This window comes from Euphorbia lathyris, chromosome 5, assembly GCF_963576675.1.
Source record: "Euphorbia lathyris chromosome 5, ddEupLath1.1, whole genome shotgun sequence".
Taxonomy (NCBI): Eukaryota; Viridiplantae; Streptophyta; class Magnoliopsida; order Malpighiales; family Euphorbiaceae; genus Euphorbia; species Euphorbia lathyris.
In genome coordinates this window covers 94,146,432-94,163,020 of record NC_088914.1, presented here as the reverse complement: position 1 = coordinate 94,163,020, position 16,589 = coordinate 94,146,432, and the positions used below count along the sequence as shown (strand labels likewise).

Genomic DNA, 16,589 nt, shown 5'->3' with positions numbered 1-16,589 from the left:
CAAAATTCATTCAAACAAATGGTAGAATTTTTTTTATAAATTATAAATTGTATTATCGTATGAGGAAAACCAAAGAGAGACAGCAATTGTATCCAGCACAAGTCATATGATAACTCCATCATCACTATAGCTTAAGTAAATATGTGTATATATTACAAAAACCTAAATAATCAACTAAAACCAAAATTTTCAAATTTTGTATAACATACCGCTAAAATTAATCTTGAACACCGATGGGTCGCGTAAAAAGGACGGAATAATTGCTACCAACGGTGTATTAAGAGATGCAGGAGGTGCTTGGTTGTCAGGTTTTGCTCAGAATCTGGGTTTGGGCTCCTCTTTTATTGCTAAGCTATGGGATATCTTTTCTGGGCTTAGGGTGGCAGAGGATCTGGGGATTAGGAAGCTGCTAGTGGAGTCAGACAATCTCGAAGCAGTCAAGATGATTTCTGATAAAAGGGTTCTGTGTTTAGGGAGCCAGAATTTAGTTAAAGCATAGAAGGATTTGCTCCTCTTTCGATTCTATCAACTTTTGCCATGTTTTCAGGGAGCAGAATCGGATGACAGATCAGCTTGCTGCTGAGGGCCATGAGAGGGCTTTGGGCGTCTCTATTTTCTCTTCTCCTCCTGATTTCCTGTTATCTTTGTTTTCTGAAGATATTATGGGGGTTAGCTTTTCTAGGCTAATCCCGAGTTAATTTGTTGTGGTGTTTGTTTTGTCTTTACTTTCTTTTCCCTACCAAAAAAAAAATTAATCTTGCTTGAAAACGTTAGATTAAATTTATATGATTTGTATCATTTCATATATTGGGGAAAAATCTTCAAAAACGTCAAGATTAAATTTGATCAATATCCCAATTTCAAACGAACATAATTAATGAACCATTCGAGACCGAAATTTATGAACAAAATTAACGAACTACTAGCGAGCAAAACTCGTGAACAAGCTCAAAAGCAGCTCACAAACAAGATGTTGAACTCAAACTCAAGCTCATCAATTTTCTAACGAGCCGAACATGAACAAACTAAAGCTCGGCTCGATTACAGCCCTAATTAAACCCATAAAAACAAAGGATAGACTTTGTTTATAAATTGTAAACCGAATTGTCGCATCGAAAATCAATAAAGGGAAGAAAACCAAAGAGAGACAACAATTGTATCCACAAGTCATATGATAACTCCATCATCACTATATATATATTAAAATATAGTAATCAATCAATGAACTCCTTTAAAGTTCATTACTTGGTATAATGAAACAATTAAATAACCGTCAAACCGTTTTTTCAATTTTTTAATAATATAGAACTAAAATTGACCTTACTTGAAACGCTAAGGTTAAACTTATATTATTTGTATCCTTTCATACATTGAGGTTAAAATCTACACTTCTTCAAAAACGTCAGAATTCAATTTGATCTTTATCCTAATTTCAGATTAACATAATTAATGATCTGTTTGTGACTGAAGTTCATGAACATAATTAACAAACTACTCACGAACAAAACATGTGAACAAGCTCGCAAAGCATCTCACAAATAAGATGTTGAACTCGAGTTCGATCTCGTCAATTTTCTGAAGAGCATGAACTAACCAAAACTCGACTCGATTATAACCCTAATCAAACCCATATAAATGAAGGATGGAGTTCTTTTATAAATTGTAAATCGTATTGTCGTATCAGAAACTGATAACGCTACCTACAAGACTACTCGCAAAGGAAGAAAACCAAATAATGACAACGATTGTGTCCATCACAAGTCATGTGATAACTCCATCATCACTATAGCTTAGCTCAACTTCTCGAGCTTGTTCATAAACCTATAATCGAGCCTGTCGCGAGTTTCTAAGCTGAGCTTTATCGTACTCAAACTCGACTCGCTTATAAATCAAGCCAAACACTATCGAACTTTTATCGAACCGAATACCAAGCCACTCATAAGCGATTCAACTCATTTACAACCCTACTCACGAACAAGATGTTGAGATCAAGCTCAAGCTTGTCACTTTTCTATCAAGCCGAGCATGAACAAACCAAAGCTCAACACACTTCATATTATTATCCGACACACCCCACAAACGAATGCCCATTGGGCTTGAAGTGCGCACAACATAGGCTCATATTACCATGTAATGCAATTAAATCAATGGAACTGGCATGAATCAAACCCTAAACCACTTGATCAATATGGCTCTGATACCATGTCATGGAACCAATTGAGCTAAATAGTTAAAGGTCTACTTCATATCTAACATTATAAATTGCAAATCGTATTGACGTATCAGAAATCGGTAACACGAAGAAAACTAAAGAGAGACAACAATTGTATCCACCACAAGTCATATGATAACTCCATCATCACTATAGCTTAAGTAAATATGTGTATATATTACAAAATCTCAAGTAATCAATCAATGAACTTCTCTAAAGTTCATTGCAAATTGTGAATGATATTTCCACTCAATAGCTCAACTTCTCAAGCTTGTTCATCAACCTATAATCGAGTCTGCTCGTGAGCTTCCGACCAAGCTTTGTCGTGCTCAAGCTCGACTCGTTTAGAAATCAAGTTGAATACTATAGGGCTTTTATTGAGCCGAACACCAAGCCGCTCATGAGCAGTTCAACTTATTTACAACCCTACTCATGAACAAGATGTTAAGAACAAGCTCGAGCTCATCAATTTTCTAATGAGCCGAGCATGAACAAACCAAAATTCAGCTCGATTACATCCCTAATTAAACCCATAAAAATGAAGGATATAATTTGTTTATAAATTACAATTTGATCCTTATCCCAATTTCAAATTAACATAATTAATGAAATGTTGGTAAGAGAAATTCATGAACAAAATTAACAAGTTGCTCATGATCAAAGCTTGTGAACAAACTAGCAAGCAGCTCACGATCAAGATGTTGAACTCGAACTCATCAATTTTCTAACGAGCCGAACATGAACAAACCAAAGCTCAGCTCGATTACAACCCTAATTAAACCCATAAAAACGAAGGATAGACTAAAATGAAGGATAGACTTTGTTGTCGCATCAGAAATGGTAACGCGAAGAAAACCAAAGAGAGACACCAATTGCATCCACTACAAGTCATGATAACTCCATCATCACTATAGCTTAAGTAAATAAGTGTATATATTACAAAATCTCAAGTAACCAATCAATGAACTTCTCTAAAGTTCATTACTTTAGTGTGTGAAATTGTGAATGATATTTCCACTCAATAAGGAGGACAAAACAGCTTCATCAACATCATCATTAGCTCATATTCTATGCAAGTTAAGGTTTGGGTTAAGTTTTTACTCACATGGCAAAAGGGTCAATCTGTCTTTCTCTTCTCTAATCAATCTCATAATTTTAAGGGTAAAACAGGAGCACAACTTTCACCCCTGTAAGAACCTGTACAATATCTACTTCTACTGTAGGTAACATTAGCTTTTCTACGGACTAATCGATAAGTAACTTAACTTAACTTCCTATTGTATCTATTCCGTGGGGGATTCATTCAGGCGGTATATTGCTTTGAGGCCTGTAAATTACTAACCGCATTCCATATCTCTAACATCTGTTCCTCCATCTTCGCCTTCCATTTCATCAACTCCTTGAATGTTTCCTGTCAAAACAATTGCTTAATTTGAAAACACGGCTTTTGAGCTATATATATCTTTTCTAATTGAATCATCAATCATGAATCATACAATCAGTTCTCGATATACCAATTCGATCCAAGATCTCTTAGCGAATCATTTATTAAAAAAATAAGCTTAACAAAATAGCAGAAATGGCTTATCTTTTAAAGCCAGAATTGATTTTCCTTGATATCTAACATAATGCATGAAAGGATCCTTGAACAACCATAGAATGGTCTGAAAATCATTAGCAAAAACTTCTGCAAAATGTTCTATTTTTCCTTAGAAAAAAATTCATTCAAGAAAGACTCGAGAAAATGTTGATCCTAAATGAAAGGACTGATTATGGAGAAAAAAGAAGATGGGTTCATATTCATCTATATGAGAGTTATATAGGAGCAAGAAAAATCTTAAACATTACCTGAAAAAGAAGGAATGGATTCTCTATATCAAACTTCATAGCAGGCGAAGATGAATCAGGGGTGACACTAGCTTGAGCATCTTCGGCTCTCGTGGGTAGCAAGTAGTGCACATCTCTTTTGATATAGAATACGAGAGTAAGTAAGATTAGATCTTTTGAAACACGACTTTGGCTGAGAAAACGGTAGAAAGTTCGATTACCTTTTAACTTGCGCCATTTCTTCCTTCAGCAGCTCCAGATCTCTAGCACAATTGGGCTCCTGAAAGAGACTTTCAGAAGGAGGTTTCAACCACGGCTGAGGAGCTGAACATTCCTGCAATAGAGCATCTTGCCCAACATTAACTATATCAGTGCTACCAATCCATGGGGCTAAATCCTCCCCCCGAATATTATCCAAGTTGGTGCTCGCCAACCAGTCCTCCCATCTTTCAGAAACTGGAGTAAGGGTGCTGCTGCATTGTTTTGGAGCTGGAGCGCTGTTCGATGAATTTGAAATTTCCATCAGCTTTTGTTCAATCTTCGATTTCCACACGTTCAAGTCCTGGTAGATGTTCTGTTCAGAAAGAATGTCAGACCAGGTGGGGCAGGGTTATGTTGTACAGAAACTTTGATTTTAATGAGGTTCACATTTCTGTATCCGTTTCGGAAGCAAAACTCTCAGAAACTACGTTTCGAGTCACGTTTCCGTAACTTAAAAAAATTGGAAACTCGTTTCCTGGGATGCAATGTGTTTTCAGAAGTGGATCAATGCTAATCATATAATTTTAAAAATTTACACATCCATATATTTTTATTATTTACACGTTTTCCAATGTTTCTGTTTCCTATAGTAATTACAAATATCGTTCTCAGTTTCTGTTTCCATATCCATTTCCATTAACATAGGGGCAGGCATTGAGCTAAACATGCAAACAGCTAGTTATAGCTCTCAGGCATAAAGTATTACTTTGATACCTGTATTCCGCTCAAAGAACTTGAAATCTGAATCAGGCGTTGATCAGTCCCAATTCTCCATGTAACCAATTCCTTGAGCATCTCCTGTGAAAAGAAAAAAAATCATCTCCTTGCTAGGTTTCAATGTGCGAACGAGCGATCTTAGTTATCATATATGAATTATTTACAAACAAACATAGTTCACCAATCACCTCAACAGGACTAACTTGATTTTGATCTTTGTTCTTCGTTGACAGCTCTTCCATATCCCTAAAAAGGCATACTTATATTATTCAAGGAGTAAAAATCTGTTCAACAACACAAGTACTCTGATTACTTACCTCTTTAATTTTGCTATTTCCTCTTTCAGCAATGCCAGTTCTCCGGTAGAAACAGACTGTTGAACGGTGGCACTACCAGGAATCCAACAAGATTGAGGAACCCAATTGGAATTCGGCACCCCATTCTCCTGCTTAACTTTAACCAGGTCAGCATTCTCCAACCAGTACTCCATCATACCTTCAGTGTTGTAACACCTGCGAAACCTCTCAGTGCCACCTGGTGCCACTTTACCATCGATGTGCTTCAGTAGGTGATCCAAAAGTCCAGTGTCAGGAATGTATTTACGAGCTGCCATCCTTAGTACTGATCGGGGAATGGGATTCTCAAATAAAGCCCCTTCAGCCTTCATGACATCCAACATACGTTTCTCCGCCAGCTTATACCTTTAAAAGAACTCGTCCCATAAAGTGTTAACTTACTATCAATAACTGAACAAGAGTTCCAACAAGAAAAATCATTTAGATTTACCTCTCTGTTGACCATCTCTCTGTAAAACCCTTTTTGCTGGACAGTGAAATCTCATTTTCGCCAACAATGGAATTCTCATGCTTAATTTGCTTATGAACAGTGGTTTGTTTTTGCTTGAGACGTCTTGCAGCTCTAGCTTCTTTAAGTTGGCAGAGGTTAAGACGCCTCTTTTTCTGAAGAGGAGGCGACACACAAGAAGCAGCCACGACATCTTCATCATTCTGCTCTTCTTTTATAATAAATGATGAAAGTGTAGGGTCTTCATGCTGGTCAACTGATGAAACTTGTCCGAATTCACGCCACTGAACCATCCCAGCACGTCTTAGCTCCAGCAAACACAGCCCTTTCTTGATGGTGTCTTCTTGTCTCTCACTACTTCCATATACTGAACCACATATAAGAAGAACTTAAATACAGAAACCAATCCCACATACCAACAAAAACAAACATAAATTATTAAGTGAAGACGGAGGCTGTATTTGTTCAGTTAAATAACGATCCAATATACAAGAGATTTCCAGTAACAACTAGGAATACTAAAGAATGTATCAAAATAATTTACCACAAATGTCTTCGAATTCCCTTATTTCTTCTTCACTGTTTCTTTGGAATCAAGAGGTCTAATGAGTAAAACATATTCCAATATCTAACAAAAGGCTTACTCCTTGAAATGGCTATAAATTTGTGTCCCAACGGAACACTTAGTTCATCTCGCTGCAATTCAAAACCACTGAGATTTTGCTACCACTAGTTAAACAACACTTAAAAACGTCAATGCATCATTTACTTGTCAGTTGTCACCATAGCTCCAGATATAAAATGTCAGTTGTGACCCATACTTATATGATTTGAAAACTGTTAAAAGCTGAAAAAACCCAATCAACATCCAACATATCACGAACTGCTTCTACAATAAATTTTTCCATATATTAGCATTGTATTCCCTCATTTCATAGCAAATTAAACTAATATTCTAGTGCCTTATTTTACAATTGAGAATCCAACTTGAAGAAGTTACCTTTATTATATGAACCCGACATCAACAAGGAGGCAATCCCATAGTCCAACAGTGCGCTTCAATGATAAGAATGTCCCTTCAAACTAACCAAGAAAAGCCACACAAATTTTTATTTAGATACTTCCAACTGTGCTCTTTTCTGCTCTCGTATTAACATATTTAATAAATTACATATAACCCATTACAGAAATGCAGAAAACTAGAAATTAATATCAAAAGTTTCATAATTTAACTTTATTCTCAAATATGTAACTAGAGTGTTTGTTGGAAAAGCTCAAACTTATTCTGTTCGTATACAAGGAACACCATCCATTCCCAATGGTGTCTTCGTTAGGAGATTCTTGTTTGATGATATATTAAGGCTTTGTTTGATTCATGGAAAAACATGGAATACTATGGAGATAGAATGTTCATTCTGAATTGTGAAATGTGGAATCGTTATCCCATAGAATGATATTCCATAATCATTTTATTTTTGTAAGTAGAATAGTTACAATACAAATAGCAGAATTGCGGAACAAAAATTCCACGGATAAAGTGAAGCAAAGTCATTTCAGAGCTAACAAGTACCAAATTCCTACTCTATGCTATTTTGCATACTATGTAGCCTTTTTAAGATAATAAGCAAAAACAGGGCTGTTTTGCATCTAAATGGAATAGGTGAAGCAAATTCTGGTCTTAGACATTTAAAATCAGGATTCTTATCTTTTGGTAGAATATAAAATTGCGTTCACGGATAGATCAGGGCCTAAGTAGTAGAACTTCTAGACATGGACCAAAAGCAATCACCATTAACTCTCCACTTATTTCTCTCCAATCCATGGTTGTGATGCAAAAGCAACATCTTCGTTGAATCCAACATCACCTTCACCATTAACGTGTACCAGTTTATGCCCCCCTCATGGCATTATGACTGTTGACTCGGGCAAAAATCATCTGACTGTGTCAATCTCAAATCTCCGGACCACTGAAAATCACTAGGCTACCCATGATATATCTTCTATCACTGCCCATCACTACAATAATCACTCAACCAATTAACATCCTTGAATGTTCTTGTTCAGTTTGTTTCTATTTCCTGCAATGTTTTCATCTTCCTATTCTTAATGTGTCCACATCTATTTAGTTGCTAAAGAATAGCACTACAAATATTGACAGCCATTGAAATATTGCTTCCTTTCATCACCAGTAAGAAAATTTAACCAGCGTTTTCAACTCCGCAACTTTTACAGCAATTTTGGAAACAAGGCTGAAACAGTTGTGTGAGCCTCCATGTTAGAACTATGTAAGTCTCCATTAACTCTCCAAGAGTTGCATACAACAGTCAACAAATGAAAACATAAAGATTCCATCGAGAACTTTACTTAAGTTAACTAAGCAAAAACATAGTCATTACTTGCAATTCAATATTCATAAAAGAAAACCTCCACGTTTTACACCCAGAAACAAAATAAGCGAAAAAAATCAGCCTATCATGACATTCTTCTAACATTATCTGTCTTTGCAGTTCAAAACACGTGCAACTACCAAAAACATCAAGTAAAGGATCAACAAAATCAATATCTCAAGATGTCATCCATCATCAAGATTTCAACATGAGCAAAGCATCCAGTAACCGGTGGCTCGTGCTCTAACACAAACTCCTATCTATGTTGCACGGAAACGGAATCGGACACTGAAATGGAAACGGACACCGGGAACGTTATTTCTACAAAAATATAGCTAGGAAACCGTGATAGAAACGGAAACGGACACGAAACGTGAAAACGCTACTCAAGAAGAGTTTCCATGCAACATAGACTCCTATGGACAGTTCTCAAAAGACACATCAGGCTTTTTACACATAAAATTGGTATACATCCATAGGAAAGCCACGATTATTTTTCACAAATTTTGCATAATCTCTTCCAATTTGGAACTACATTAATTTATCTACATGACGAGGAGGATTGGAGTAATCCACCAAATTCCCCTTTTCCAAGGTGAGGAAACGAGCAACAATGATATGATTACCAAGTAAACGATACAACAGACTAATATCTTAGTAGCATAAATCACAACCAAACAGCGAAAACAACGAAACCCTACTAAAATAAAATCAAAAACAAAATGCAGACCAAGTACATAAAATTGGGATACATCAATAGCAAAGTCACTCACAAGTTTTTTGCACAAATATCTCTTCCAATCTGGAACTACATTATCTATATGACAAGGATTACAACAATCCACCAATTTCCCCTTTTACTCCCCTTTTTCACGCTGAGTAAACAAGCAACGGGAATGGTGATTACCGAGTAAAAGCTACAACAGACTAATATCTTAGCAGCATAAATCACAATCAAACAGCGAAAACAACGAAACCCTACTAAAACAAAATCAAAAACAAAATGCAGACCAACAAAGAAAGAGAGGAAGAGTGGGTTCCTGTAAACAAAAAAGCCATAGGAAAAAGGAAATCAAACATTCAAATGTGAGTGAGCTAAGAAAAGAGAATCGGACAAGAGTTCGGCCATAGATAAAACAGTAAAGAACAAAAAGAGTACCTTTGTGAGCTTGTTGGGACCCTAATGGAGGGGTTATGAGAATCTGGAGAAGAGAAGGGCAAGTGGGCGACACAGTAGCCAAAAATTCGATGTTCCCCTTTGCTGTGCACAGAGAAAACAAAAAACATACATAAAAGAGAGAGGGAATTAATAAAATTAAATTAATAAGAAAAGTACTCCGGACTAAAACCCTAACCGCCAACCCCTAAAACCCTTTTTTTAATAAAATATTTAGAATGCTACTAATTATTTATGATTTTTTAGATTTTATTTGTTTTTTTCTACATAAATAAGGAGAGAGATTAGTTATCAAAAAAAAAAGAGGAGAGAGATTAAGGGGTTAAACCTAAAAGGTAATTTAAATGAGTTATTCTCAAACATGGTTAAAAAATAATTTCATTTACTAGGTGTTTGTTAGAAGTGATATAAGAGGTGGGATAGGGATAAAAAAACACCATATGAGTTATCGTATTTGTTTGAAAGATAGAAGAGTGAGACAGATGAGGAATAAGCCTCTTATCCCTCAAATCTTATACTCAGACGGGGTGTTTGTTAGAAGGGATATAGGAGGTGGGATGGGGATAAAAAACATGAGATAAGTTATCTCGTGTTTGTTTGTGAGATACAAGAGTGAGACAGATGAGGGATAAGTCTCTTATCCCTCGAATCCTATACCCAGAAGAGGGGTGGTATAAGGAGGTGGGATAAGCTCCTGCGATTTTAATAGGATGGAAAAGTTAATTTTATCCTTCAAATTAATATTATGTAGTTTAAATAAGGTTAAAATAGTAAAATGTATTATTTTATCCCTATCCCTATCCCACATCCCAAACATTGAATAATAATTCTCGAATTATATTTTTATCCTTATCTCAAGCATTTATCATTGTCCCCATCTCAACCTTTATCCTTATCTCTATCCTAATAGAATACCAAACGGCCCGAGAGGGGATGGTATAAGGAGGTGTGATAAGATCCTGTCATTTTAATAGGAGGGAAAGGTTCATCTTATCCCTCAAATTAATATTATATAGTTTAAATAATGTTAAAATAGTAAAATATATTATTTTATCCATACCCATATTTAGACCTCGCCATGGGCCGATGAGCCCGCCCGTCCGGTCCGAGCCCAGACCCATTTAGTCGGGCCTGGACACATAAAATTAGTGTCAGGTCCGGTCCGGTCCAAGTCCGAATAAGCCCGCCTAGAAAATGGGCGGGCTTGGGCTATATAAATACCTGTTATCTATATATACATTTATAAATTTAATATTTATTTAAATACCTCATGTTAACTATTTTTTTTTTTGAACCTGAAAGTGAAACTTAAATAGATGATGGATTTGCATCCATATAAATAGTGTTCACAAGCCAGTCTGGCACAATAGCTGAAACGAAATCGCTAGCATTGGAACAGGCAAGCCTAGCTACCAAATGAGCCGCACTGTTCGCTAAGCGAGAAATAAAAGCTAATTTAAAAGATGGGGTGGATCTTAGCAGGATACGACAATCCTCCACAATCATACCAAATTCAGAAATGTCCTACTTTTCAGAGTGAATAGCATCTACCACAACCTTGGCATCAGATTCAAAAATAACAGCAGAATAACCCAAGTTAGCAATCCACAACAAACTCGTGCGAATTGCAAGAGCTTCAATAACGCGTGGCTCCTTAACGCTTGGAATAAGACTGCTACTACAAAAGAGAAATGCTCCCCTTTCGTCCCTAATAACTGCTCCCATACCACTGCTGTTTAAATCATTGAAAATGGCCCCGTCGATGTTGCATTTGATAAAGCCTGGGCTAGGCATGTTCCATCTATGTTGAGGGTTTGGCGAAAGTTGATTACCTCTCGTCTGTATGTGCGTTGCTTGCATCTGTCGATTGCCCAGAGGTGGTGCCTTCTGTTGATAGGCTTTCCAATCCTGAACATCCTCCAGGCTGATGCGCCATGCCGTGTCTACCGGCCACCATCTCATGTGCCATAGGACTCTGTTTCTGTGGTCCCAGATTGCTTTAAGTGCACAACAGATTCTAACAATTTCTTCCGTATTTGAGTTGCTCAAGGCTTGGAGAAGCCACTCGTCAAGGTATCTGTTATCCACTCTTGGCACAGGCACGCCTGCTACACGCCAAATGTCACCTGCAAAACAAAAATCAACAAATAAATGGTTATCCGTCTCTTCTTGTTCCACACATACTGGGCATTCAGTTGAAATAGGGACCCTTCTCTGGGCCAACCGGGCTCTAGTGGGTAAACACTTTGAACATAGTCGCCAAATAAACTGCTTCAGCTTTGGGGAAATCATCAGCTTCCACAATCTCTTCCAACCCTCCTGGGTTCTGCTAGCTTCAACTAGCCCCATACCTGATAAATAGCCTGAGTGAACATTGTAGTATCCATCCCTTGACCAATGCCAGATCCTCATATCTTCCCCTACATTGTAGGGCAGGATAATATCACTGATAGCCTGTACTTCCACTTCGCTAAAGCAGTCGTTTAGTCTCTGTATATCCCACCCTCTCCCATTTTCAAGAAACAGGTCCGCTACCATCAAGTTTTCCATTCCAGGGACCAAAAAGGAATTTATACAAAAACCCTCTAGATTAGGAACCCACTCATCCTCTCAAACTCTGATTGATCTGCCATCTTCCACTCTCCATCTAACCCTTATTTTCAATATACTAATACCTTCCCATATGCTTCTCCAAATCATACTAGGATTATTGCCTAATTTGGAGAGAAGTAAGTCCTCCCTAGGGTAATATTTAGCTTTGAACATTTGACTCACTAAAGTATTTGGGAATTTTAGTAATTTCCATCCCTGCTTGCCTAACATTGCTAGGTTAAACACATGTAGATCCTTAAAACCCATCCCACCTGACTCTTTAGGTCTACACAATTTACCCCATTCAAACCAATGGATGTTTCTTCTACCCTCAGGTTTCATACCCCACCAAAAAGAATTCATTAATTTTTGCAGCTCATCACAGATAGATAAAGGTAATAGGAACGTACTCATACAAAATGTTGGCAAGGCTTGAGCCACAGACTTTAGCAGCACCTCTTTCCCAGCCTGGGACAGGAATTTGAGACCCCATGCACCAAACTTCTTGCGCAGCCTATCAATCAGGAAAGCAAAAATCCTGCGTTTGGAACGCCCAATGAGTGATGGCAGACCCAGATATCTACCTGTGTCGAGAGGAGTGCACACCCCCAGTAATGCTTTGATCTGTAATCGCAAAGGTTCAGGCACATTAAGGCTGAAAAAGACTCCTGACTTGCTTAAGTTTACTGCCTGGCCCGAAGCCACTTCATATTCAGACAGGATATTCATGACCTTTCTGGTCTCATCAATAGTTGCCCCAGAGAACAAAAAGTTGTCATCAGCAAAGAAAAGGTGTGTTATTGCCGGCGCCCTTCTGCAGATCTTACACCCTGAAATAAGCCCTTCTTCTTCAGCTTTACTGATAAGTTTAGATAAGACTTCAGCACACAGGATAAAAAGGTAGGGAGAAAGGGGGTCCCCTTGCCTCAATCCTCTGCCAGGGACAACTTGGTCCGAGCACTCCCCATTAATTGCCACCTTGTATTTCACAGTTGTTATGCATAGCATCTCATGTTAACTATTATGTTTATTATTTTTTATTAAAAAAAGTTAGTATTTTATTTTAATTGAATTTTTTTTAATATAGATATGGGCTTGGGTGGGCGGGCTTGGGATTCCTTTTTTAGGCCCGAGCCCGACTCTAATTAGTGTGGGCTTGGGCTTATCAGGTTTTATCAAAAGCCCGATAGGCCCGGCCCAGCCCTGCCCACGCCGAGGTCTACCCATATTCCACATGCCAAACATTGAATAATAATTCTCGACTATAATATTTTTATCTCTATAGATAAAGGTAATAGGAACGTACTCATACAAAATGTTGGCAAGGCTTGAGCCACAGACTTTAGCAGCACCTCTTTCCCAGCCTGGGACAGGAATTTGAGACCCCATGCACCAAACTTCTTGCGCAGCCTATCAATCAGGAAAGCAAAAATCCTGCGTTTGGAACGCCCAATGAGTGATGGCAGACCCAGATATCTACCTGTGTCGAGAGGAGTGCACACCCCCAGTAATGCTTTGATCTGTAATCGCAAAGGTTCAGGCACATTAAGGCTGAAAAAGACTCCTGACTTGCTTAAGTTTACTGCCTGGCCCGAAGCCACTTCATATTCAGACAGGATATTCATGACCTTTCTGGTCTCATCAATAGTTGCCCCAGAGAACAAAAAGTTGTCATCAGCAAAGAAAAGGTGTGTTATTGCCGGCGCCCTTCTGCAGATCTTACACCCTGAAATAAGCCCTTCTTCTTCAGCTTTACTGATAAGTTTAGATAAGACTTCAGCACACAGGATAAAAAGGTAGGGAGAAAGGGGGTCCCCTTGCCTCAATCCTCTGCCAGGGACAACTTGGTCCGAGCACTCCCCATTAATTGCCACCTTGTATTTCACAGTTGTTATGCATAGCATCTCATGTTAACTATTATGTTTATTATTTTTTATTAAAAAAAGTTAGTATTTTATTTTAATTGAATTTTTTTTAATATAGATATGGGCTTGGGTGGGCGGGCTTGGGATTCCTTTTTTAGGCCCGAGCCCGTCCGAGCCCGACTCTAATTAGTGTGGGCTTGGGCTTATCAGGTTTTATCAAAAGCCCGATAGGCCCGGCCCAGCCCTGCCCACGCCGAGGTCTACCCATATTCCACATGCCAAACATTGAATAATAATTCTCGACTATAATATTTTTATCTCTATCCCAACTATTTATCTCTATCCCAAACCTTTATCATTATCCCTATCCCAATAAAATACCAAACGCCCCGTTAAAATTGTTTTTAATTTTATAGTTAAAAATAGTCTTATTAAGCTACCGAGACCGCCATAATGATTAAAAAAAAAAACTTATTTTTGTCTTTTGTACCATTATGACAGATCCACCACTATAAAATGGTATCATTACGGTGATGAGTTCGCTGTAATATAACTATTTTCAACTATAAAATCAAAAATAGCCCTTCCAAATGAATTATTTCCCAACCATTACGAGGCTGGGAATAAATTTCATAAATTGCTCATATTGGGGATTAACATTAAATGTCAATTTGTTTCCATTTTTCGGAACTGTTTTTTGCCTTCTAATGCTAAATAGGATACCATAAGTGTTTAGTAAAAATTAAAAACAACTGCTTTTAACTGAAAAATCAACTAATATCGGTTATCTATCAGTAACAGACAATAGCAACAATAAACAGAAACATGTGAAACAAACAGACTCTAAGAATCAGTTCGGTTTAATAGTTATTTATTGCTCGTATAGCATCTCTGACAAATGATGCCATAAAACTTCATACTAAAATATAATATTTTATTTCTTTATATCCACCTCACTTTTGATAAAAAAAAATAGAAATTTATTACAATAATAAGCAATTTTAAAAGTTGATACTATAACTCTACAAATCATTACTTTATATATAATTTATTTTAATTATAAATATTGTCATATTTTGTTATATTAAAAAAAGTTGGGTAATTAATTTATTAGTCCATATATTTTGACAAAACACACTGTTTAGTCCCTATATTTTTAAAAACACATGATAAAGTCCATAACATTTTTCTCGATGAACTGTTTAGTCCCTAACGTTTTTCTCGGTGAATTGTTTAGTCCCTGTCGTTAGACTCTCGTAAAGATTTTGTTAGCCAATTTGGATTTGCATTCTTCTTTTCCTTTCCTTTAAACTCTAATGCATCTGAAATTAACTTTGAGTGTTCTTCTTCTTGATTTTCTTCTTAATCGTTCAAATTCGTAAGCATTGGGTCTTTTCTTTTTCTTGTTCTCCATACAAATAGCTTCTTCTTCTAAATTGGATTTCCTCTTCTAAAGTTTGAAAGTAAATAGTAAAGGGTAATTTAGTCATTTCCGAAGTCATAAACGGTAAAAAATCTAACAAACGGACGGAAGGACTAAACAGTTCACTGAGAAAAAAGTTAGAAACCTTATCATGTGTTTTTGAAAATATAGGGACTAAACAGTGTGTTTTGTCAAAATATAGAGACTAATAAATTAATTACCTAAAAAGTTAAACAATTGCCAAAAAGTGACAACATTGTTTGAAATTTTCAAACACTCATCATCGCTCCAATAGATGACTCTCTTTGAGAGTTGTTAAAGTCATTACTACATCATCAAACGTTCAATCAAGCATCATCTATTGGAAATGCTCTTAAAGCATCTCTTACATGGTGATATGACTTTTTAAATTATCAAATTTAGCTAACATTTAGAGAGTGAGATACTCGAATTGTAATGTGATATCACTCTCTAAAATAAATAGCTAATCATTCTCACTAATTAAATTTAGCTAGTCTCTTTGGCTAGCTATTTATATTTTTAATTAATTCCTTTTATTTCTTCTTTATTTTTTTATTTTTTCTTTAATTTTATTAACTTTTAATAATAAAAAAATTAAATAAAGAGTTGAATAGCTAGTACGATAAAACATAAAATTAACTAGCTAAATTTTAGTTGGCTAATATTTTATATTATTTTAGAGAGACAAATAGCTAGTTAGTGTTGAAGATGCTCTTAATTGCTTTCTAGTGAGTGTTTATTTCAGTTTTTTGGAACATCGTTTAACGTTTTATTTTAAACCACAAGAGATATAGTGTTTGGTTAGGTTTATGCAACAACAACTTTTAGTTTTAGTGATAAAAATAATACCGTTTTGGAAATTCTTACGAAAAGCTCGTTTTTTGAATTTTTCGTTAACAACTTGATAACAACCATTATAAAGTATGAAGGACCAAAACTAGAATATTCCCTGAAAGGGGGACCAAAGGAGATATTCACCAAAACGACAGCGTACCACGATCAATGGGGAAGCAATGGCGTATCGAGCAAGACATCCACGTGGCGAATCCCGTAGATTCCGCCATACGCTACCCATAGTCAAACCTATGGAGACCCGCCATCACATCTCGATCCGCCCTCCAAACGGCAGGGTTAACTCCCAATAAATCTCATTAAAAGCTCATTAATGAGATACTTCAATGAGATTCGTAACCACCATTAATGGACATTAATGGAGGCTTTCCAGTAACCAAGGAGTTACAACTCTACGACTATAAATAGCTTGCATCACAAGCTATTGAGGTACACACACAATATTCTAACC

At 36.7% G+C, this 16,589-nt stretch overlaps 1 protein-coding gene across 4 annotated transcripts; it reads right to left on the bottom strand.

The window, feature by feature from the left end:
• Positions 1 to 3,252: 3,252 nt before the first annotated feature.
• Positions 3,253 to 9,526, bottom strand: LOC136231356 (protein DYAD). Of its 4 annotated transcripts, none has more exons than XM_066020710.1 (9): positions 9,368 to 9,526; positions 6,822 to 6,904; positions 5,804 to 6,188; positions 5,335 to 5,718; positions 5,206 to 5,263; positions 5,015 to 5,098; positions 4,261 to 4,613; positions 4,061 to 4,175; positions 3,253 to 3,623 (listed from the first exon to the last, which is right to left on the bottom strand). In XM_066020710.1, exons 2-9 carry the CDS (start codon positions 6,841 to 6,843, stop codon positions 3,516 to 3,518), a joined length of 1,509 nt encoding a protein of 502 aa, XP_065876782.1. In that variant the 5' UTR covers positions 6,844 to 6,904; positions 9,368 to 9,526; the 3' UTR covers positions 3,253 to 3,515. The 4 variants fall into 4 exon arrangements, with proteins under 4 accessions (XP_065876782.1, XP_065876783.1, XP_065876784.1 ...); XM_066020711.1 differs by lacking the exon at positions 9,368 to 9,526 and adding an exon at positions 6,366 to 6,710; XM_066020712.1 differs by lacking the exon at positions 9,368 to 9,526 and adding an exon at positions 6,366 to 6,704.
• Positions 9,527 to 16,589: the final 7,063 nt, after the last annotated feature.

What these genes read in the sequence shown, in the direction of transcription:
- LOC136231356 (XM_066020710.1), bottom strand. Translation starts at nt 6,843, where the DNA reads ATGTCGGGTTCATATAATAAAG. An exon ending in GAGAGATGGTCAACAGAGAG is followed by an intron (nt 5,719 to 5,803) that starts GTAAATCTAAAT and finishes GTTCTTTTAAAG; the next exon opens with GTATAAGCTGGCGGAGAAAC. An exon ending in ATCCATTCCTTCTTTTTCAG is followed by an intron (nt 3,624 to 4,060) that starts GTAATGTTTAAG and finishes TTGTTTTGACAG; the next exon opens with GAAACATTCAAGGAGTTGAT.